Source organism: Henckelia pumila, chromosome 1 (assembly GCF_033568475.1).
Source record: "Henckelia pumila isolate YLH828 chromosome 1, ASM3356847v2, whole genome shotgun sequence".
NCBI lineage: Eukaryota > Viridiplantae > Streptophyta > Magnoliopsida > Lamiales > Gesneriaceae > Henckelia > Henckelia pumila.
The window spans coordinates 174,523,498-174,545,592 of record NC_133120.1 but is presented as its reverse complement, the minus strand read 5'-3'; the positions used below and the strand labels follow the sequence as shown (position 1 = coordinate 174,545,592).

Here is a 22,095-nt window from a genome sequence, read left to right as displayed (position 1 = left end):
TTCTTTAACGTGTGTTGACTCTTCTTACGAAAAAAGTGAAAGCACGTTGTAACGACATGGGCTTTTCCAAAATTACGGAAGATGTCATGATGTATTAAATGTGTCACTTCACATTTAATGATTGTCAGAAAATCCTTGCTCACTCTCTAAAATTCCTTAACTCACTCCATATATCTTAGTCTGACTTGAATATCAGAGTGACGACGTCAAAAATCCTTCCGACCCCCCACTTACGAGTTTCCTTGTGTTTGGTGTGCAGGCATCACGTGAAGGCGACGAGGAATCTCATTATCCATTGCCCGGGCTCTCATTTATTACCCGGGTCTCACCCTTTTTTGATATTGGCATCATATTTGAAGACTTTTTGTTAGGGCTCCAGAAGCTGCTCTACATTGTCCGAGAAACGCTAATCACCTGGTGCATGACCTAGCCCGTAGATGTTTAATTTCTAACAACTAACAATTTAGTGTTGCAGAAAATAATTTCGTGGTACATAAAAAGATGTTGTATCTCATGACGATATGATTTGTAGTCATTTGATATAAAAATAAATTTTATACTAAAAAAATACTTTTATACTCCTTATTATCTCATTTATATTAATTTCTACACCTTCACTAAATAAATTTAGAACTACGCTAATACTAAATTTATTTAACTTAAATTGATAAATATTATAGCAGATTAAATAATATACATGAATATATTATTAGATTGCGACGAACTTAAAATTATGAATTTAAATTATAATAGATTTAATTATTACATCTTAAACATATTAATTATTGAGACTACACAAGTTTATATATCATTATGTAACAAATAAATAAATTTGATTTAATTATTTATCATAAAAATATCATATTATATTACAATTGCTTGTGTAATTTATATTAATTACAATAACTGTGAACTACTTGTAATTTGAAAAAGTAAGAGTATTTTAAAAATCGATTATAATAATTGAATTTTTTTAACAAAAAAATAAATTGAATTGGCATCTCGGTATCAGTAAGCTGCAGCGCCATTAGAACTGTGTGCCCATAGAGATAAAAGGCAACCCGGACTAGAGATGCCGAAAAACAATTCACTCTCAGTTCTTAGAAAAATAGAATTCAAGATTCATGACTCAAATTATTGTCATTCCAGCTAATTTACACCTCTCAAATGAAAGTTAGCCCGCATTTCGGAGATCCTCGTGGAAACTCCGAAATTTTCTTGAGCATTACGAGCTCAGAATGGGCATCTGCAACCGAAGACTCAGAATATATCTTTATCGTCTCCAAGACTTTAGCATGCCTCAAAATAAATCTTGCCAGGGTCAACTCATGCTTTCCACCTGCAAATCCAAGAATCGATACATATTTAAGGGATGATGATAGACACTTTGGTAAATGTTTAGGCTCCCTCCAGAACTTCAGTTCCTCCTTTACCTGATGAAATCAACGACACCATTAACCACAACAGCACACAAGTCTAGTAAGAAAACAAAGCGAAAAAGAGAATATTTTCACAATGATAAGTTATTCATTTGTATAAAGAAACCTCTCCAATAGTGAGGGATTCCAGCTTATTAGCACATTCAAGGAATTCTGTCAAGAGACGCCAATCAACTGTGAAATCCAGTCTGGTCAAATTATGAAACCTCATTGTTGGAAAGGAGAATGTCGGGTTCAGAAGCTGAAGAGAAGTTGATGTATCATGACACAATCAGGTGCACAAAGAGTTTTTTTTTTTTTAAAAAAAGGCAACATGATTAGTTAGTAATACAGTTTGAATTATTTATCTAATGACAAAACAAAGCACGTACATTCATTGGATTGCCACTTGTAAACTTTAGTCTTTTAGCGTTAGAGAGCTTTTCAACGAATTGAAACACATCCCTGCTCTTTTCTTCAAAGTCGTTGTAAAAATAAATATCTGCTACGACTAGGGAAGATAGCATTTTGGCCCCAATAATCGGCGAATATTGATCTCCTATTTCAAGATATTGAACTGCTGGGATATCTAACACCAGCTTGTGTTCATGGTCTAACTCGCAACACAAGAACCCAGACGTAATGAAGGATTTTAGAGTGGACGAACACACATAACATCGATTCATATTGTCACATACTTCTCTGTCAATGCACATATACTCAAGAACTGAACACCCGGAAACCAAGTTAGGAAGTGATTCATCATTCTCGTAATAATTACAGAAAAGAGTAAGTTTCTCGAGTCTAGGCAAACATACAGCACCGGACTTGACAGAGATTGAAGAATAGTGAATGGTAAACTCCACCAGAGATTGACACTTGAAACAGCATGGAGGCAACCAAACATGAGATAGATAAAGAATTTGAACATTGCGCGCAATGGCGGTGCTGACCCAAGCATCAATCTGACAGTTGCTATCCCCTCCGTCCGAAAAGATTCTAAAACTATCTATGGAGCCATTGTGCAGCAACAGAACCCTGTAAACCATGTCCGCAAAACTCAATTTACTTTCAGACCCACAATCGGATTTGTCGAAATCGAGCTTCCTAACATAAGTCCATAGGAATCTCCATCTTCGCGCTAGAACACTAGTCCTCCCAGAAATTTGAGTTGGGAGAAAAGAGAGAATGTGGCATAGAATTGGGTCAGGCAAGCTGCTGATTTTATCCATAGATGACAATATCAAGAAAATCCCAGCTCTCTCTTCAAAATCGTTTTGCAACCACTGCAATTATTTTATCCCTAATATCAAGAGAAAGATTTCAATTTAATTGGGATTTTGTAGCTAGGGTTCATTCATAGATATTCATCGACCCTATAGGAAGAAAAAACGAACAGCGAAAGATTTAACAGGCAAGAGGAGATTTACCGCACGAATCACGGATTTTGATCTCCATCCATGAACACGATTTCGCAGGCGTCGGGAACTTCGGGAACTGTCGACAATACACAAATTAGTGAGTTTTTACTTGAAGAATTGGCCGGATTTGAACAAATCGACTATATTACTAATGATTTAAAATATTAGATAGAGTTTAGAGTTCATATATGTGTTTTTTTAAGTCTCCTCACTCTTTTTCTTCCATCTCTTTGCGTTTTTACTTTCTTCTTTCTTTTTCCTCTTTTGCATTTTTTCTTTATCATTGTTCTGCTCATTTTTCAGTTTTTTGTTGAATATTTTTAAACAAAATTATGAATAGACCGATCATCATTGATTTTCAGTTCATATGAAATTATTTCTAATTCCTATGAACTGATTTTCGAATGTTTTTTGGTTTACATAGATTGATTTTCGACTGGTTTCATCCGATTTTCAATTTATATCGACTGATCTTGATCGAGTATATTGAGTTTGACTAATTTTGAATAAATCTCGACTGGTGTTGAATGCTTTTCAGCTTATATCGACGGAGTTTAACTAATTTTGGAGAAATCTCGGTTGGTGTCGACTGTTTTACATTGCTTGTGGACTGGTCTCGACAACCTTATAATTGTTTGGATTGATTTTGGAGAAATTTTGATTGGTGTCAACTGCATTTCACTGCTTGTTTACTGGTCTCGACTACTTTTATAATTGTGTATATATATTTTTATTATTAATAACAAACAAAAGTATTAGTGGAGAGTGGTCAAAGCTCTTGTCAATATTTGGTGAGCAAGGTTCAAAACCCAGGGAGTAGAGAGATGTTGAGATGCTTGTTATTTTTTTCTAAAAAAAAAGTATTCATAATGAAAAGACCAAACTTATTTTTTTCTAAAAATAAATGTATTCATAATGAAAAGACCAAACTATCCTTAAATTGAAACTTTTTGTAAGATCCAAACGTCCACTAGCTCAATCACGAAAATTTTAAATGATTTATATGATTTATGCATGTTAATTGTGAAATTTAATTGTTATGTTTAAGCTATGTGACTTATGTTATTTAATGTGTTATAAATTATTTTGGTGTTTCCAGGTTTGGAATTAATTCTTGACTGACGGAATGATCTTAACCTTTGAACAAGTTGAGAAATATTTTATTTTTAATCAAAAGTTTAAAAGGATGCAGTGTATTTTTAGCTGGGTGAAAAAAATTTTAAAACTTTATTTGCAACTAATGGACCGACTCTCAATCCCATTAGTCACAAATTATTTAGGTGTCAAAATATTTCAACATTCTTTCTTTTCTCAAAATTCAGGACGTCGTTTCTTCTTTCCCTTTTCTCTCTTACTCGATACCAAGGGCTACATCAAAGCTAGAGTATATTTCTTCAGTTTTCTCGAGGCTTGATCGCTCCAGATTCCAGGTTAATTCCAAGCATCGAATCCAGACAATTTTTTAACGTTTTTAAACCACCGTTCAAGAATATATATATGTTTGATATGAACCCTAGCATGATTTATGGTGTTGATTGATGCATGATCTCAAAAAGTTGCATGAGTATGTTGTATGATCGTGAAGCGTGATGCGTTCCTGATGTTTTCGGTATAAGTTTACTGAGATTCAAGGGAATTATGTTGAAAAAAATCAGAATGTTGATGAGAAGGTTTTGAATGTGAATTTTTGGTTCAAATCTTTGAAATTTGGGTTGTGTTGTGCGAATATTTGGAAGTTTTTCAAGTGTTTGAGGATATTTTTCAATGGGTAAGTTTTCAAACTTGAAAAAGGATGGAATAAAGTCCAAAGGATCGAAATAGGCAGAGTTGCTCCTTGCGCACGGCGACCTGTTTGCGTTGGTCATCGCAGCAGCGCAGGGGAGCCGGTTTTCTGGCGCCCCAACGCCAGTGGCAGCGCAGGGACACCACTTTGGGTGGCCCCCCCTGCATTTTTGGTTCGAATGTGACCTTTTTAAAACGTGGTTTTTTGGTCCTAAAAATTATGTTTATGATATTTTAATGTATTTCAAGTATTTTTAAGAATGTTTATGAAAAAAATTCGACTTTTCAATGTTCGTGATGTACGGAACGACTCACGTGGATCGGTTAAGTAATGTATTGCATGTTTATGTGAATTTTCCCATGAAAGTTATTTTATCATGGAAATGTTTTGAAGTATGTTATGCATGGATGAGTTTTTGCATCAATTTTAGTTGCATGATGTTTATCACGAAGCTTAAGAGAATGAAATGATGAAGTTATGAAGCGTATGAGTAGTATGATGATATGAAGGATGCATGAAAATATTTTGGTGTTATATGTTTTCGTGTGGTAGAAGTAAGGGATTGGTACTCCGGGATGAGCTTCGAAGGGTCCTTTTCAAAGAATGAAGATGCGCATATTAGTTAAGGTTGGTATGGACGGTATTCGGTGGTCATATTAACCAAAACCAGTATGGATGGCAAAGAAAGGGATGGTGCGCATATTAGTCAAGGCAATATGGACGGTATGAAAGAGTGCATATTGTCCAAGGCCAGCATGGACGGTATGAAAGAGCGCATATTGGCCAAGACTAGTATGGATGGTACAGAGATGGTTCGCCTATTAGCTAAGGCCAGTATGGACGGTATTCGGTGCGCATATTGGTCAAGGCTAGTAGGGATGGTACATCTATATTCTTGTTGTTCAACGATCGTGATCACGGGAACCCCATGTGCTCATATGATACGATTTCCACAATTATATGTATCCCGTCACACGAAAATGATAATTTTTATGTTATGTTCATTTATGGTACTACATTGAGTTTCAAGTTTTTCTATATGAGTTTTATATGCATTTTATTGTTGAGTCTTTAGAATCACTATAGTTGAATGGTGTAGGTAATGACTCTATTGATGAATTCATTGATGAGTATGGAGTCGGGGCATGAAGAGGAGCAGTTGGTTGGGTCGACGAGAGATGCATGAGCACTTCGTTATGAAAACAGTTTTATGGTGCCACACTTATGTTTATTTTGAGGAAGGAAACAAGTTTTACTCAATTTAATATTGGCCCTGTTGGCAATACTGCACAAATTTATTTCATGCGTTTGTTGGTGCACTTTTAAATATTTTTTTAAGAAGAATATTTTTATTTTCCGCAACGTTTTTAGTGAATGTATGTTTAGTAGCATCCTTGAATTTTGGAACATTACAGCTTGGTATCAGAGCAGTTCGCTCTGGGATCAGGCTCAGGCTGCACTTGATGATGACATAGCAGGTAATTGATTTCTCTCGAGTTTTTCTTCTCATGTATTGATAGATATTGGTGCATCTCATTCCTTTACCTCCGAAAAATTTGTCTTGATGCTTCTTCTCCATCTAAGCCTTTGCCTGCTGCTGTTTCTATTTTTTCACGTTTGAGTGGAGGAATTGTTTTCTATGAGGTTAGTCCGAAACTGTGAACTTCGATTCGAAGAGAATGTGATTGAATTCGATTGTTTTGGACCTGGGTTATCAAATTTTGACTATTTTGTCAGTATAGATGCTTTAACCTAGTATAGGGCTACCGTAGACTGTTTCCAGAAGTTTGTCAGTTCCAGACCCGAAATGGCAGACGAGTGAAAATTTTTCGGTAAGGGTTCTCGATCCAAGATTCCTTTGATTCTTGTTTTGTCGATGACCTGTTTATTTCAAAATGGTGCAGAAGGATTCTTATTATATGCAGTTGATGTACTGAAATCTAGCCCCGAATTGGTTGATATACCAGTGGTTAGAGAATTTGCTGATATCTTTCTGGAAGAGATTCCTGGATTGCCTCAAATTCGTGAGATCGAATTCAGCATGGAATTGATGTCAGTCACTCAACCTATATCGAAAGCTCTGTATCGAATGGCACCTGTTGTACTGAAAGAATTGAAAAAACAGCTTGAAGATTTGATTGCCAAGGGTTCATCGTTATATTCGAAGATTGATATGAGATCAGGATATCATCAGTTGAGAGTTCGAAAGGAAGATGTTCCTAAGACTGTTTTCAGGACGAGAGGTATCTGGATGAGTTCGTGCTTATTCTTATTGATGATATTCTTATCTATTCAAAGAATCGTATTGATCATTCAGAGCATTTGAGAATCATGTTGCAGAATTTGCGTGTCAGCAGTTGTAGGCTAATTGTCGAAGTGCGAATTCTGGTTGGATCGAGTTGTCTTTCTCGGTCACATTATCTCCGGAGATGGTATTTCTGTCAATCCCAGCAAGATTGAAGCAGTTATGAATTGGTCTCGACCGATATCTGTGCCTGAGATTTGAAGTTTTATGGGTTTAGCGGGTTACTATCGCAGATTCATCGAGAGATTCTCATATATTGTGAAGCCTATTACTCAGCTAACTCAAAAGAATGCGCTTTTTGTTTGGACCGAAGCATGTGAGGCCATTTTTATTGACTTGAAGAAGCGGTTGACCAGTGCTCCAGTTCTGAAACGACCCTAACCTCTATACTTAATTAAATAATAAAAGAAAATACGAATTTTTAAAAAAAATTTGCCATGACTTGTTTGTAAGTAGACAAGCCAACCTATCTCAAGCAACCAAACGAGCAAAAAGGGAAAGAAGAAGACGTAAAAGAAAATAAGGTTTCATACTACGACAGTTATCATAAAGAAAATAGTGGCAACCCCACACGGTTGCAATAATATCGATAACAGAATTTAAACCATAAACTCCAAGCACAAGAAAAACATATCCTGGCTATCACCAAAAGTACTTAAGTTTAAAATCTTTATTACAATCATAAACTAGTGCGGAATCATGAAATAACAACGATCGTAGGGCCTCGCTCCGCTAGAGACCTCCCCTCAAGGACCCTGCCCATCGGTCCCTACGAACTCCTCCTCACCTGACAATCAAACAAGCATAGTGAGTCTAATGACCCAACAAATATAAATAGTGTAATAACAAGGGTTTAAAATAACTGAAGTAATACTCAAAATACTATACATAATATACTTGAAACGTAAGCTGTAGAAATGCGCATGCTACAAAGAATGAGACAACATATAAACGATGAACACATGCCAACTCACGCTATGAAACTCTGGAACTTTCTTAACTTTATTGAAACTCATGCATGACAGAAAACTGAATGCAATAAGACGAGTCAAACTGATACTGAAAGTGAAGCTGTAAACTTAGATCCTTAAATTGTGACCCTCTGTTTTGATCGATCAATGGCTGCAGTGCACTATGCCGGCAAGACGCCGAGATTCCTTCCGACGCGACTTACCCCTTTATGGCAAGGACACCAAGATTTCTCCCGACCCCGCATTGCCCTTCTATTTTGGTAGGGATCCCGGGATGTATCCCGATCTCGATTTACCCGTCTATGGCAAGTGAGTGAGGCATCTCCCACCCATCAATACCCTGTCCCGTCACAATCAAATCACTTCGTTCAAAAATATTTTTCTATTCTTTTCCTCTTTTGACTCGACATTAAAATATTTAGCATGCATGGAAGAGACTTTCTTTGTAACCTTTTTGTTTGAACCAAGGCCAAGGCTTAAAGACACAAGTATGAATTTATATGAGAGAATACTCAACACATAAATGTGGGTATTAGGTGAGTAAGTGGCTGCCCCTAGGTGCTAACTCATCCTTAACTCAAATTCTCACATTCAAGGCAACAACCCGAGCAACCGCACCGAAACCCTCTTAAATCTATCATCCCTTAGCCAAATTCGACACCGCTTGAACCGACACTCTCCAAACACTACGAAATAACCATATGACCTGATTTCAACCTCATTTGACAGCCTATGCAACCTGAACAAAAACCCAATCGGGACAGCCCAATTTTGCCCTCAAAATTCTGTACAAACACCTTAACTTCAAAAATCCATAACTTATTAAAATCTTATCCGAAACGAGCCCATTTTATACCAACGCGACCAAAACATCACGAACTTGACCAAGGACTAGCCCTAACCATGCCCAGACCTCATATGACGCCTCCCCTGCCCCAAACTCAGACTGCCTGCCCAATGCCAACCTCATCTTTTCACACTTCTACTTGGAGTAAACACCATCAAGCCCTACTCCCTTGCCCCCACCTGCTTCCAAACCACCAAACACACTCAAAACCATCTCTTAGGACTTAGGACAAGCACCTTGGCAGCCCCTCATCACATTTCAACACCATAATTCAAAAATAACAAGATTATGCATCAAAAAGCCTCAAATTCGTGGATAATCAATCAAGACCAATTGCCAAACAATAAAATACACTTATATACTTCAATCCCAGCCCTAACAACATGAAAAATTCGAAACTTATAGGGCATGAGCTACTGAAATTTTTCAAGTGTGCCAATATGCATCAAAACCCATCATTTTACCCATCACAATGCATCATACAACTTCCAATCAACAACATAAATGAGATTTTCGAAATTTTAGCATAACCCTAGCTGGAAAATCATAAAAACCGAACGCATACAAGTCAAAATACAAGGAATTTCAAAATTTGCAAAGATTTAAGCTCAAAACAATGCTAGCTAATTTGATTTCCCAAGGAAATTCTTATACATGCCTTCACTAGTCTTTACCCACAAGATTTTAGAAAACATAAAGGAGATGGAGCTGGGAATATTCGAACCACAGCTAGGTGAACCTCCCTTGAAGGCTTCCCGGCGTCGGCGGCGGTGGAGGAAGGCGGCGTGGCAGCTAGAACACCAAGGAGGGGATCGGCCGATTGGAGGGGAAAAAAGAAATGAGGGAAAGAGGGAGGGGATCAGCTACTAAGGGTTTGAGGGGTTAGGGTTTGCAAATAAAATGATTTATGTGTTTTAAAAGTGGAGTGTGTTGTGTGTACATATGTGTGTATATATAGGTGTAAGTAATTAAAAGTAGGTGTGTGTGTGTGTGTTGCTTTTAAAAGTACAACTCTATAGTACAACTTTTACCTACCAACTTACACTCATAAAATTCTAAGTCTAAAAACCCTAAATTAAAAATATTAAATTGGGTTTTACTAATCAGGGTTTATGAAAATTCTAACTTTTGAAAAAGTTAAAGAATAAGCTCAATATTGCAATACTAAGAAAATGATATCTGATACCCGAAAATTTCTAACTTTTGAACTCTCATCTAAAATTTCCCCCTACCTCCCTACTAAACTTTTAAAATAGCAAATCTTGGAATTTACCGCCAAAAATTCACCATTGTCAAACGCCAGAACCGGAAGTCACTGTCTCAAAAATTTTAATAATAAAGAATTTAAAATATTTGAGCACTAAAACTTTAAAGGAAATTTAAGAAATTAATTCCAAGCAATTAAAAATCATAATTATTAAAAAAAAGAATTTAGGCATGGAATTTTAAATTATGAAATCTTAGGTGTTACAATTCCTCCCTCCCTAATATGGAATTTTGTTCTTGAAATTAGAACTCACCAAATAGCTCTGGATAGCGAGTCCTAATATCTGCCTCTGTCTCCCAAGTGTCCTCTTCATCTGAATGATTCAACCACTTAACTTTGTCCATTGGAATAGTCTTGTTACGGAGTCTCCTCTCCTGCTTCTCCATAATCCGATCAGGTCTCTATTCATAAGTCATATGAGGCGATATCTGAAGAGGCTCAAGGTTGAGCACATGAGAAGGATTCGAGATGTACTTCGTCAACATGGATACGTGGAAGACGTTGTGTACTCCAGCGAGATTAGGCGGCAAAGCCACCCTATAGGCTAACGTTCCCACTCTGTCCAGAATCTCAAAAGGTCCAACAAACCTCGGAGCCAATTTCCCCTTCTTCTCGAATCTCATCACGCCTTTCAAAGGAGCTACTCGGATAAAAACATGACCACCCACTGAGAACTTCAATTCTCTTCTCCTATGATCGGCGTAACTCTTCTGCCTGCTCTGTGCAATCCTCATCCTATCACGGATCTTGGCTACAACTTCAGCAGTCTGCTGAACAATTTTGGGTCCCAACTCCGACCTCTCACCGATCTCGGTCCATAATACCGGTGATCTACAAGGTCTCCGTGCCTCGTAAGGCGTCATACCAATGGTGGCCTGATAGCTGTTGTTATATGCAAATTCCACCAATGGTAACCTCGACTCCCAACTATCATGAAAGTTAATAGCGCAAGCTCTCAGAAGATCCTCTAGAATCTGAATCACCCTCTCGGACTGTCCATCCGTCTGGGGGCGGAAGGAAGTGATAAACGAAAGTTTCGTCCCCAAAGCTGAATGAAAGACTCTTCCAAAATGACAAAGTAATACCGCGGATCTCTATCAGACACTATGGAAACAGGGAAACCATGTAGTCTGACTATCTCCTGGATCTACAACTCCGCATACTGAGTCATGGAGAAATTCGTCCTCACTGGCAAAAAGTGCACCGACTTAGTGAGACGGTCAACAATAACCCAAATAGCATTTGAACCTCTCACTGTCCTCGGCAAGCCAACAACGAAATCCATGGTAATATTCTCCCATTTCCACTCGGGAATAGGAAGTGGCTTAAGCAATCCTGCAGGTCTCTGATGCTCGGCCTTGACCTGCTGGAAAGTCAGACATTTTGACACGAATCGGGCGATGTCACGCTTCATGCCCGACCACCAATACAACTGCTGAAGGTCTCGATACATCTTGGTACTGCCTGGGTGGATAGAGTACGGTGATATATGCGCCTCTGCCATGATAGTAACTAGCATAGAATCACCTGCGGGCACCCATAGTCTATCTCTGAACCTCACAATCCCATCTACCACTGAGTACAAGTCACTGCCTCTCTCATCGGCTCTTCGTCTTCACTTGTTCAACTACTCATCAACTGATTGAGCAACTCTGATACGGTCAAAAAATGAAGTCTGCACTGACAAAGCTGACAATCTAGGAGCTCTACCCTCGGCATAGAACTCTAGTCCGAATTTTTGAATCTCATCCTGCAAAGGTCTAGACACAGTCAAAGAGGCAATCACTGCCTACTTTCTACTCAATGCATCTGCGACCACATTAGCTTTACCCGGGTGGTAGTTAATATCGCAGTCATAATCTTTCACCAACTCCAACCATCTCCACTGTCTCATATTCAACTCTTTCTGGGTGAAGAAGTATTTGAGGCTCTTATGGTCGGTGAATATTTTACACTTCTCTCCGTAGAGATAGTGCCTCCAAATCTTGAGAGCGAACACCACCGCTGCTAACTCCAAATCATGAGTAGGGTAGTTCTTCTCATGCTCCTTCAACTGCCTAGAAGTATAAACGATAACCCTATCTCGCTGCATAAGCACTGTCCCAAGTCCCAACTTGGAAGCATCAGTGTAAACCACAAAATCTCCCTCTCTAGATGACATAGCTAACACTGGTGCTGTCGTGAGAGCTTCCTTCAACACATCAAAGCTCTCTTGACACTCTGGCTTCCAAATAAACTTGGCAATCTTCTTGGTCAGCGCTGTCAAGGGCACCGCAATAGATGAAAAGCCCTTGATAAACTTCCTATAGTATCCGGCCAATCCGAGAAAACTAAGAATCTCCGATGCGCTTCTTGGCACAGACCACTCCTTCACTGCTTGAACCTTGGAAGGATCTACTTCCACTCCATCCTTGGAAATAATATGACCCAAGAATGGTACTCTCTCTAACCAAAATTCGCACTTGTCGAACTTAGCATACAATTTCCGCTCTCGGAGTACTCCCAGAAATTCCTCAAATGCTGGGTATGTTCTTCTCTATCCTTCGAGTAAATGAGGATATCGTCAATAACTACAATGACAAACTGATCCAAGTACGGTTGGAACACGCGGTTCATAAGATCCATGAAGACCGCGGGCGCGTTCGTCATCCCGAACGGCATCACAAGGAAATAGTAGTGGCCATAGAGAGTCCTAAAGGCTGTCTTGAATACATCAGACTCCTTCACCTTCAACTGGTGATATCCAGAACAAAGATCAATCTTCGAAAACACAGAAGATCCTTATACTGATCAAAGAGATCCTCAATTCTAGGAAGTGGGTACTTGTTCTTCACTGTTACACCATTCAACCCTCAATAGTCTATGCACAATCTCAGACTTCCGTCCTTCTTTTTCACAAAGAGGACCGGTGCGCCCCATGGAGAGAAGCTAGGGCGTATGAACCCTTTATCAAGAAACTCTTGAATCTGCTCTTTCAGTTCCTTCATTTCTGTGGGAGCTAGTCTATACGGTGCCTTAGAGATTGGCACAGTACCCGATATCAAGTCGATAGAGAACTCGACTTCCCTATCAGGTGGGATACCGCAACATCTTCTGGAAACACATCCTCAAAATCCCTGACCACGTCCACATCTGAAATATCTGGGCGTGCTGGCAACTCTGACAAAGATACACTGGCTAAGAATGCCTCACATCCATCGTGCACCAACTTCTTAGCTTGCATGAGAGATATAAGTTGAGTCATCTTCGAACTCCTAGTAGCCTCAAACCAGAATGGTTCCTCTCCCTCCGGTCTAACCATCACTGATCGCTGCTGAAAATCAATCACCACAGCGTTCTTCGTCATCCAGTCCATCCCAAGTATCAAGTCAAACTCAGGCATGGGCAGCACTATCAGATCGGCACTCATTGATTTCCCTTGCAGCAAGAGTTCAAGATTCCTCACTATATTCCTCGTAGACAATTCTTCCCCTGATGGGATGGTCACTGTGAAAACACCCAACAACTCTTCATACTCAATACTCCGCTTACGGGTAAATGCCTCCGAAATGAAAGAATGTGTAGCTCCCGAGTCTAACAATGCTCTAGTGGCTACACCAGCTACTACAATCCTACCTGCATTAACGATGAATGCATCCACAGAAAAGATTGAAGTTAAGTAAAAAAAGTTCTACTTAGACTCAATCTAAGTCATCAAATCCCAAACAAGATACTATGCATGCTAATACCGTCAAATTTTTCAAACATGCAACATGTTACAAAATTATTGGCCCGAATCAATAAAACTTAAAATCACATGTGGTAGTGAATCGATTAACTGCTCTAACACTACAACGAAAATGCTCAAACACAACACTTAAAAGACAACGCTTTTGGTAGAAAGCGTTGTCTTTTTTTAAATTACAACGCTTTTAAGGAAAAGCGTTGTCGTTATTTTTTTTAAATTCATAAAAGACAACGCTTTTTAAACAAAGCGTTGTCTTTAAGCATTTTTTTAGGCCTAAGACAATGCTTTAAAAAAGCGTTGTCTTTGAGCGTTATTTTTTATATGTACTACAACACTTTTTAAAAAGGGTTGTAGATAAACTATTTTTTTTAAAAAAATTAAATAAAAATTAAAATGACTAGAAGGAAAAAAAAAAAGGAAACGACACTTCTCTCTCCTTCCCAAAGCCATTCTCGTGATCCCCTTTCTCCCCAAACCCTAGCAGCCTCATCATGCCGTCGATTCGCCGCCCTAGCCGCCGAAAAGCTATCGATTGAAGCTAGAAAAGGTAAGCGTTCGTACTTGGATTCAATTTAATACCAAAATATTGAGGAATCTAGGACCAAAGCTCAAACTGTCACGCCTCGTTCACGACTGGAGTTGTGTGGCTTCTTGTTCTTTATCGACTTTGAGCTATTTCTGGTCGTTTCTTGGTTTTCCAGCTTTGCTCAATCGATCATCTCTCCCCTTTGCTCAATCAGTCTCTTTGTTGGTTTGAACCTCTGCCTCTTTGTGCCGCTGCCTCCCGTTGGAGTTTCTAGATTTAATATCTCGTTTGTCACATAATATAATTTTTGCCTCTAATTCATGAATTCCATTTTATTTAGATTTTTGGTCCGACCCAAAATTCCCAAACCCTTCGCGATTTCATCCTCTCCATTTTGCTCTCGTTGTATTCCGACTTGCTGCGTTCCCATCAATCGTCGATTTTTGCTGCTCTTGAATATGTGTTCCTCTCCGAGCTTCTTTGCATACTTTCCGGATTACACTTTCTAAAAATTTTTCGAATCCCTTTCTTCATCTGCCTTTTCCTGTTTTCTTTCGATTCTTGCTGATTTTCCTAGCTTCATAGATAGATTTTTGCTTCACGGATTTCGCATCTGCTCCACGCTCAACTTGCAGCTTCATGGATTTCCCATCTGTCGTGAGTTGCTAGGGTTTGATTGGAGCAGGGCGGCTGTTTTGAATCATCTGTAGGGGGTTGGGCTTTGTTCTTGGTGCATCTATTTCCTGATTTTGAGTCGTTTTGATGTTGGATTCGGGCTAGCACAGCTGCTGGTGTTCAGATTTTAGCACAATTAAATCTTCACAGGCATAAGCTACGATATGCGCAAGCTATTCTGGGTTGGTTTCTCTGGCTTGATCCTCTTTTCAGGTATACTTGCATTTTCCGAAAAATCCAGCTGCGTTTATTTTTACCTTCATAATAAATAAGTGATTATTGTCTCAAAGCAATCCACTCAAACGCCACTAAAGGTTGTTTTCTTTCTGGGCTTTCTTCGACAGTTCCCTGTTCAATAGGAGGTTCTAAAATATGTTAGATACTATTAAATAACGAAAAAATGGGCTCCAGGTTTTATAAAAGTATAATCATAGTAGGGGGTGGATCCAAAAATTTGTTAACACAAGGCTAGGAGTGTCAACCAACTACATATTTGGGATGAAACTTGCAGTTTCTTTAAAAAATTTACATATACTATTTAAATTTTTCGTTGGATGGGACCTGGTCGCCACCATCACCCTCTTGCTGAAACCACCTATCCTGACTGTAGCTTGCAACCAGAGAGGATGAGAGAGAGTCTTCCAAATTGTTGTAAATGATCATCATGGTTTGATCGAATCTCCATATCGATCACTTAGAGTTTTCCAAATTGTTGTAAATGATGTAGCTTCTTTCTGTGGTAAGAATATAATGTCTTGTGTTGAATTTGACTTGTTTTGTCAATGGAAGAGGATTATTTCCTTGCAGTGAACCAAGATTTTTCATAATAATTGATTTCCATTTCAGTATTAAGAATAAAAATTATTTATGCAATTACTGCTTATTAATTTTCCAAGTAGATTTCGCAATAGGTGAAATTTTGGAGTTGTACCTCTTTTTTAATTTTTTTTACACTTTCCACAATGTCCAATTTTGATGTTATAATTTACTATTATTATTACTCGGATACATTGCCATATTGATCTCTTTTGCTTTTCTGTAGGCCACCGCTAAGTGCTAGCCTCATCAAGAATCTGGTCACCGTGTTCAAGCGGCTTGTTTGAATCAAAAAAAAATTCACTTTGACGATGCTTTCTTAGTAGGTTGCTGGATTCTTGCTGGTTCACTTGCTGCAACAGCTTGTGCGCTGCCACAGCTAGCGCTTGCGCAAGTGTGTGATCCTTCTTTGCGCTCTTTGTTACGGTGTATTTAATTAAAGTATGGGATATCACACTACAACAAATATGACCAAAAACAACAATTAAAAACAACGCTTTTGTAAAAAGCGTTGTATTTTATTAAATCTCATCTGAGTTTGCTGCAGCCATTGGAGCCAGCGATGGAGAATCAAGATTTCTTGCTTCTTGAGGGTTATCAGACAACATTTTTGCAGAGAAATTAATCTGCTCTTCTCTCTTTTAAGCGCACGATCGAAGATACTTCAGCGCGGGATTCATCGATAGAAACTGCTGCAGGTAACTCTTGGCCTTGCATTGGATTCACTAGATTCAATTATGTTATACGGTTATGCATTTTTTTGAATTCCTATTTCTTTTAATGGTTATAGTTTACTCTTGTATAGAAATCTCGCCACTCTTGGTCAGATTTTTCGAATGAATTTCCGATCTATCTGTGTTATACACATGCCTTGGGTTTTGCTTAGGATTTCACTAGCCGACCTTCCGATGTTCGTACAAGTTTCTTCTTCTGTTTTGTTTCCCTGTTGTTTGCTTCTCATGCTGTACAACGTCATCTGTGCTCTTAGATTTGCGTTTGGTTCTTTGTAAATTGTGATTTATGTTTGAAGATTTGAGTTTTGTTTTGTTTTGTTTAAAACGGGTTTTCCTTCTGGTTTTCTTCCATTTGTTAACTTTGTGTTCTGGTTTTGAGCACAAATCAGAGGAAAGTTAAGGTATCGTTAATTAAATCTCTATTAATTAGCAGATTTAGATCTTTATATTACATCATGTGCTGTAAAAAAGACTAGTTTTGCAGTGTTAACTAGCTCAATTTACTGTGAAATAATCTTTATCCATTAAGGAACAGTTTCGGGTCTTTTTCCCTTTGTTATTCATGGATTTGTCACACAAATCATGGGAACCAAAAGTCACGTGAATCTGGGGTGCTTTCTATTAAAACCAAACCTATGTAAAAAAAAATGTACCTTCTTTTCAACTCATTAAAAGCTTACTTACACACAGTGGTGTGGATTTGATTTGGTAATGAATATGAAATGATTACATATATAATTATATGAAGAGATTTTATGAAATGTGTGTTTAGGTGGATTGGACACCAGAGCTTCACAGAAGATTTGTTCAAGCAGTTGAGCAGCTTGGCGTGGATAAGGCTGTTCCTTCGAGGATTTTGGAGCTTATGGGTATCAATTGTCTCTTTCGCCACAACATTGCCAGCCATCTTCAAGTATGCATATTCATGATATATATATATATATACCTCAGGTTCGAGCAAGAAGAGAACTCGAGTAGTGTTCTGGATTAATTCATCAGGTCAAGTGGTTCGTGTATCATGAGGTAAAAATTGTTCAGAGTGGAGAAATTTAATTCACCCGTGTTATTATATTATTCTATTTTCGAGCAAGAAGAGAACTCAGGTAGTGTTCTGTATTTAAATTTAATGCATGTCCTGGAAACATGAGTTTCTTTAATTTATTTGGTCTCCATTTCTCCTGTCTGTGACATATTTCAGGTTATCATTTATTTCGAAGAAAACGGGGGGTTAAAAGCACTTAGGTTATGGCCTTTCTAGGTACTTTCCTGTTTTGTGTTTGGCTAGTTTTGGATCTGGTGTACCTGATTTTCATTAGGTTTATTTCCTTTTTTTTTCTTTTTTTTCTATTTGAAGGTTTATTTCCTTTTTGTTTCTTAAGGTACACAGGAAATGTGTAAAAATAAATATACTTTCGAAGAGTTGAAATTGGCCAACTGCCTGGTTTGTTTAAAGAAATTGAAAGATAGTGCGACCATTGAAAGTGGTATGGAATTTGAATCTTATTGGATGAAGCATAATAAATCATCGGCCTTAGCAGATCATGAGATCCATTTTGCAACAACTTTCTTGCCTTGGTCTCGTAGAATTCACATCACCGAGGGATTTCATGAATTTCTTTAATTATTGTCAAAAAATCATTTAGTTGAATTTGTGTTTGTCTTTAAAGAATTTGTCAAGGATAGCGTGGTGTCAAACTAGATAGTCTGTAAATTGAAGAATGTCTGGCCCATTTAGTTGAATTAGTTTTCTTGCTTAGTTTTCTGTATCATGAAAGTTTGAACATTTGAGTAGCTGATCTTGAGTAATGTCTTGCAAAGCTATTGTTGTTGGGACCTTTGACACTTGTGAGGGGAATGGGTGGTACCAAAGGGTCCTCGAAAGAACCTAATGTTTGGATTGCCTCTAGTTTATCTGTCAAAAGATACTCTGCTAGTATGCTATATGATTCAAAATATTTGTGATTCATGATGACCATAGTCTGTGACTACAAACATTTAGTTCTATGATTGTAAAAAGGTCAAGATCTCATCCTTGACTTCTATGAGATTCAAATTGGTGCAATGCTGCTAGGAGGGACTGTTGGGATCAACGATTGATTTGCTTACACAATGATCGAAAGTAGTTCTAGATTATTGTATTGATTCTATTATTTAAGTTGTGTTGTTACTGTACTATCTGCTAATATACTAATCTTTTTGTGTGTTTTATTCTGTTCCCCATTGTTGAAAATTATAATGAGACAGTAGATAATTGATTTAGCACTGTCAAGTGTTTTCTCAAATATATGTTGAGTATGTGCTGGATCAATAAAAGCTGGTGGCTACAATCACGAAACTTGAATAAGCATCTAAACTACAAGTTTTAAGAGATTTTAAGCTATGATTGTTATTAACGTGCTCTGCATTTTCCTTTGCACTATTCTACTTGATCTAATTTTTAATATTGCTTTTGCCTTCCCTCATTAGAGGCTCACCAAGCTGCATTATTAAATTTTTATTCAAAGCTTTGAATTATTTAAATTTTTGTGCTAACTAATGAAGTGGACTATTTACACGGAAGTATAGTTTTTTTCCTTGTGCCTTATGCTATATTTACCATGACATTTAGTTGTGTTGATCGGAAGAGCAGTGATTTAGGTCTAGGAAGCTTCCAAAGAGAATACTTACAGACTGATTGTGTTGTTAATGAGGTAAATATGTGTTTAAATGGATCTTTTGATAATTCCAATCGCTTACTGATAATTTCATAATTCGTAGTTTATTTGATAATTTCAATCGCTTAGTGATAATTTCGTCATTCGTAGTTCATGTTCTTTTACTGATAAATATGTGTTTAAGTTTATTTTTCATTTTAATCTATTCATATTTGTTTTATGTTTGTTTTTATTTTTAATAATTTACAGTATGGAGATACAAATTAAAAAAACAGAGATTGTTGCGGCTTTTATGAAAGTTCGGGATGCTAACATGTGCTGAAGTGAGGAATCAAAGTTTTAAATTAAAAGAAAGAGATTGTTTGTTTTGAATAATTTTTGTTATATTTGAATGATTTATAATATTGAAATATTGTATATTAGATTTAATTTTCAAAAATTTTGAATATTGAGTGATTTATAATATTGAAAATTTGTGAATTAATTTTTTTTTGTTTTTTATTTGAGAAAAGACAACGCTTTTTAAACGTTGTCGTAGGTGTTTTAAGCGTTGTCTTTGCAAACCACAACGCTTTTAAAAACGTTGTGAAAAAGCGTTGTAAATGGCCGTGTTGTAAAAAGTCCGCTCAAAGACAACGCATAAAAAGCGTTGTCGTTGCTAAAAAAACAACGCGGAAAAAGCATTGTCTTTTTCAAATATCACAATGTTTTTTATGCGTTGTCTTTGCTCAAAACGACAACGCTTTTTCCGCGTTGTCTTTGACCGCGGTCTTTCACAACACTGGCTACGAAAACGCTTTTTTGTGACAATAACAATGCGGAAAAAGCGTTGTTGTCGTTTGCCGTTTTCTTGTAGTGTAAACCCAAAAACATAAGATGTTACCTGTGATGAGTGTGGTGTCTGGGTCGGCCTCCTCGGCCTGCATCACGAACACTCAACCCGGCGCGGGCCTCCTCAACTCCGGGCAGTCTTTAGCTACATGACCCGGCTTCTTGCATTTGAAACACAATCCTGCCTCCTTCAAGCACTTCCCAAAGTGTGGACGATGGCATATTTGGCAAATAGGCTTATCCTCAGTCCTGGGAGGAGCAGGTCTCTGGGCCTGATGGTGCCCCTGGGGACTCTGCTGCCTCTGCTGTCCCTGATATGGCTTCTTGCCATGCTGCTGCTGGTGACCCTGATGACTGAAGGCCCTCTTGCCATGAACCTCGGCACTAATGTCCTTCAAGGACTGCTCGAACCTCATAGCCTTCCTGACGGCAGCTGCATAATCCACTGGCTTAGCCATCATCACATCCCTGCGAATAGTAGGCCTCAGACATGCAACAAAGTGCTGCAACTTCTCCGCCTCATCATTCCCTATCAACGGCACGAAGTGGCAGCCCCTCTCAAATTTCCGAACAAACTTGGATACAGACAGATCTCCCTGCCGGAGACTCATGAACTCTTTCTTCAACTTCGCCCTCACCTCAGCTATATAGTACTTCTCATAGAAGAGATTCTTGATTGCTTCCCAAGTCAGCGTGGTAATGTCAACAGTCTTTTCCACACCCTCAAACCACAAGGCGGTGTCATCCTTGAGAAGGAAATTCATACAGCGAACTTGGTCCGTATCTCCCAAATCCATGTAGCGGAAAATCGCCTCTACCGAGCGACTCCAGCCCTCCTCTACCATCGGATCCGTATTACCAGAGAAGTCCTTAAGATCCATCTTCCTGAACCGCTCATAGACCGCGCTAGTTCTAGCCCTCAGGGCCTCGGCATGCTGATCTAAGATACGAGCCAGGCCAGCTAGCACCTGAGCCCCAACATAAACTGGCGGAGGGGGCGGAGGAGGTGGTGGCGGTGGAGGTGCATGGGGATCACGTCGAGATGCCATCTGAACGCAAGTCCAAATTTCAAAAATTCAAATTTCATGCCATAAGAAAAACATTTTTATTTAAACTTAAAACATGCTCAAATAATTTAAGAAACTAATGCTACTAATCTGAACAAATAGCAATAAGCGAAACATAAATCTTACAGACTTCGAGGCTAGATCCCTTGAGTTTCGGCAACCAGCAGTAGGCTCAGCCCAAACCAAGACTGTGCTTTGATACCAACTGAAACAACCCTAACCTCTATACTTAATTAAATAATAAAAGAAAATACGAATTTTTTTAAAAAATTTGCCATGACTTGTTTGTAAGTAGACAAACCAACCTGTCTCAAGCAACCAAACGAGCAAAAAGGGAAAGAAGAAGACGTAAAAGAAAATAAGGTTTCATACTACGAAAGTTATCATAAAGAAAATAGTGGCAACCCCACACGGTTGAAATAATATCGATAACAGACTTTAAACCATAAACTCCAAGCATAGGGAAAACACATCCTGGCTATCAACAAAAGTACTTAAGTTTAAACTCTTTATTACTATCATAAACTAGTGCGGAAACATGAAATCGCAACGGTTGTAGGGCCTCATTCCGCCGGAGACCTCCCCTCAAGGACCCTGCCCCTCGGTCCCTACGAACTCCTCCTCACCTGGCAATCAAACAAGCATAGTGAGTCTAATGACCCAGCAAGTATAAACAGTGTAATAACAAGGGTTTAAAATAACTGCATTAATACTCAAAATACTATACATAATATAATTGAAACGTAAGCTGTAGAAATGCGCATGCTACAAAAGAATGAGACAACATATAAACGATGAATACACTCCAACTCACGCTATGAAACTCTGGAACATTCTTAACTTTATTGAAACTCATGCATGACAGAAAACTGAATGCAATAAGATGAGTCAAACTGATACTGAAAGTGAAGCTGTAAACTTAGATCCTTAAATTGTGACCCTCTGTTTTGATCGATCAATGGCTGCAGTGCACTATGCTGGCAAGACGCCGAGATTCCTCCCGACGCGGCTTATCCTTTTATGGCAAGGACACCGAGATTTCTCCCGACCCCA

General features: G+C 38.3%; 3 protein-coding genes across 4 annotated transcripts; all 3 read right to left on the bottom strand.

The window, feature by feature from the left end:
* Positions 1 to 1,007: 1,007 nt before the first annotated feature.
* LOC140875189 (F-box/FBD/LRR-repeat protein At5g56420-like) lies at positions 1,008 to 3,053 on the bottom strand. 2 transcript variants are annotated; one of them, XM_073278784.1, is made up of 4 exons: positions 2,831 to 3,053; positions 1,811 to 2,704; positions 1,546 to 1,680; positions 1,008 to 1,433 (listed from the first exon to the last, which is right to left on the bottom strand). In XM_073278784.1, exons 2-4 carry the CDS (start codon positions 2,648 to 2,650, stop codon positions 1,164 to 1,166), a joined length of 1,245 nt encoding a protein of 414 aa, XP_073134885.1. In that variant the 5' UTR covers positions 2,651 to 2,704; positions 2,831 to 3,053; the 3' UTR covers positions 1,008 to 1,163. The 2 variants fall into 2 exon arrangements, with proteins under 2 accessions (XP_073134885.1, XP_073134887.1); XM_073278786.1 differs by having other exon boundaries at positions 1,811 to 2,721; positions 2,849 to 3,053.
* A 7,360-nt stretch (positions 3,054 to 10,413) lies between these two features.
* On the bottom strand, positions 10,414 to 14,906 carry LOC140874496 (uncharacterized). Its single transcript, XM_073277789.1, has 4 exons — positions 14,804 to 14,906; positions 13,095 to 13,627; positions 11,966 to 12,548; positions 10,414 to 11,060 (listed from the first exon to the last, which is right to left on the bottom strand). The coding sequence occupies exons 1-4, from the start codon at positions 14,904 to 14,906 to the stop codon at positions 10,414 to 10,416; spliced, it is 1,866 nt and encodes a 621-aa protein (XP_073133890.1).
* Positions 14,907 to 20,079: 5,173 nt separating this feature from the next.
* LOC140874495 (uncharacterized) lies at positions 20,080 to 21,024 on the bottom strand. The gene has a single exon (XM_073277788.1). It carries the CDS (start codon positions 21,022 to 21,024, stop codon positions 20,080 to 20,082), a length of 945 nt encoding a protein of 314 aa, XP_073133889.1.
* Between the last annotated feature and the right edge of the window lie 1,071 nt (positions 21,025 to 22,095).

Excerpts from the sequence above, each read along its gene's own strand:
- LOC140875189 (XM_073278784.1), bottom strand. The coding sequence starts at position 2,650 with ATGGATAAAATCAGCAGCTTGCCTGACCCAATTCTATGCCACATTCTC. Across the intron at positions 1,681-1,810 it reads CAAGTGGCAATCCAATGAAT|CTTCTGAACCCGACATTCTC; the intron begins GTACGTGCTTTG and ends ACTTCTCTTCAG. Across the intron at positions 1,434-1,545 it reads AATCCCTCACTATTGGAGAG|GTAAAGGAGGAACTGAAGTT; the intron begins GTTTCTTTATAC and ends TGATTTCATCAG.
- LOC140874496 (XM_073277789.1), bottom strand. The coding sequence starts at position 14,906 with ATGAAGCTGCAAGTTGAGCGTGGAGCAGATGCGAAATCCGTGAAGCAA. Across the intron at positions 12,549-13,094 it reads TGTTTCCAGAAGATGTTGCG|AGAAGAACATACCCAGCATT; the intron begins GTATCCCACCTG and ends CTCGAAGGATAG. Across the intron at positions 11,061-11,965 it reads CTATCTCTACGGAGAGAAGT|CTTTGGGGACGAAACTTTCG; the intron begins GTAAAATATTCA and ends TCTTTCATTCAG.
- LOC140874495 (XM_073277788.1), bottom strand. The coding sequence starts at position 21,024 with ATGGCATCTCGACGTGATCCCCATGCACCTCCACCGCCACCACCTCCT.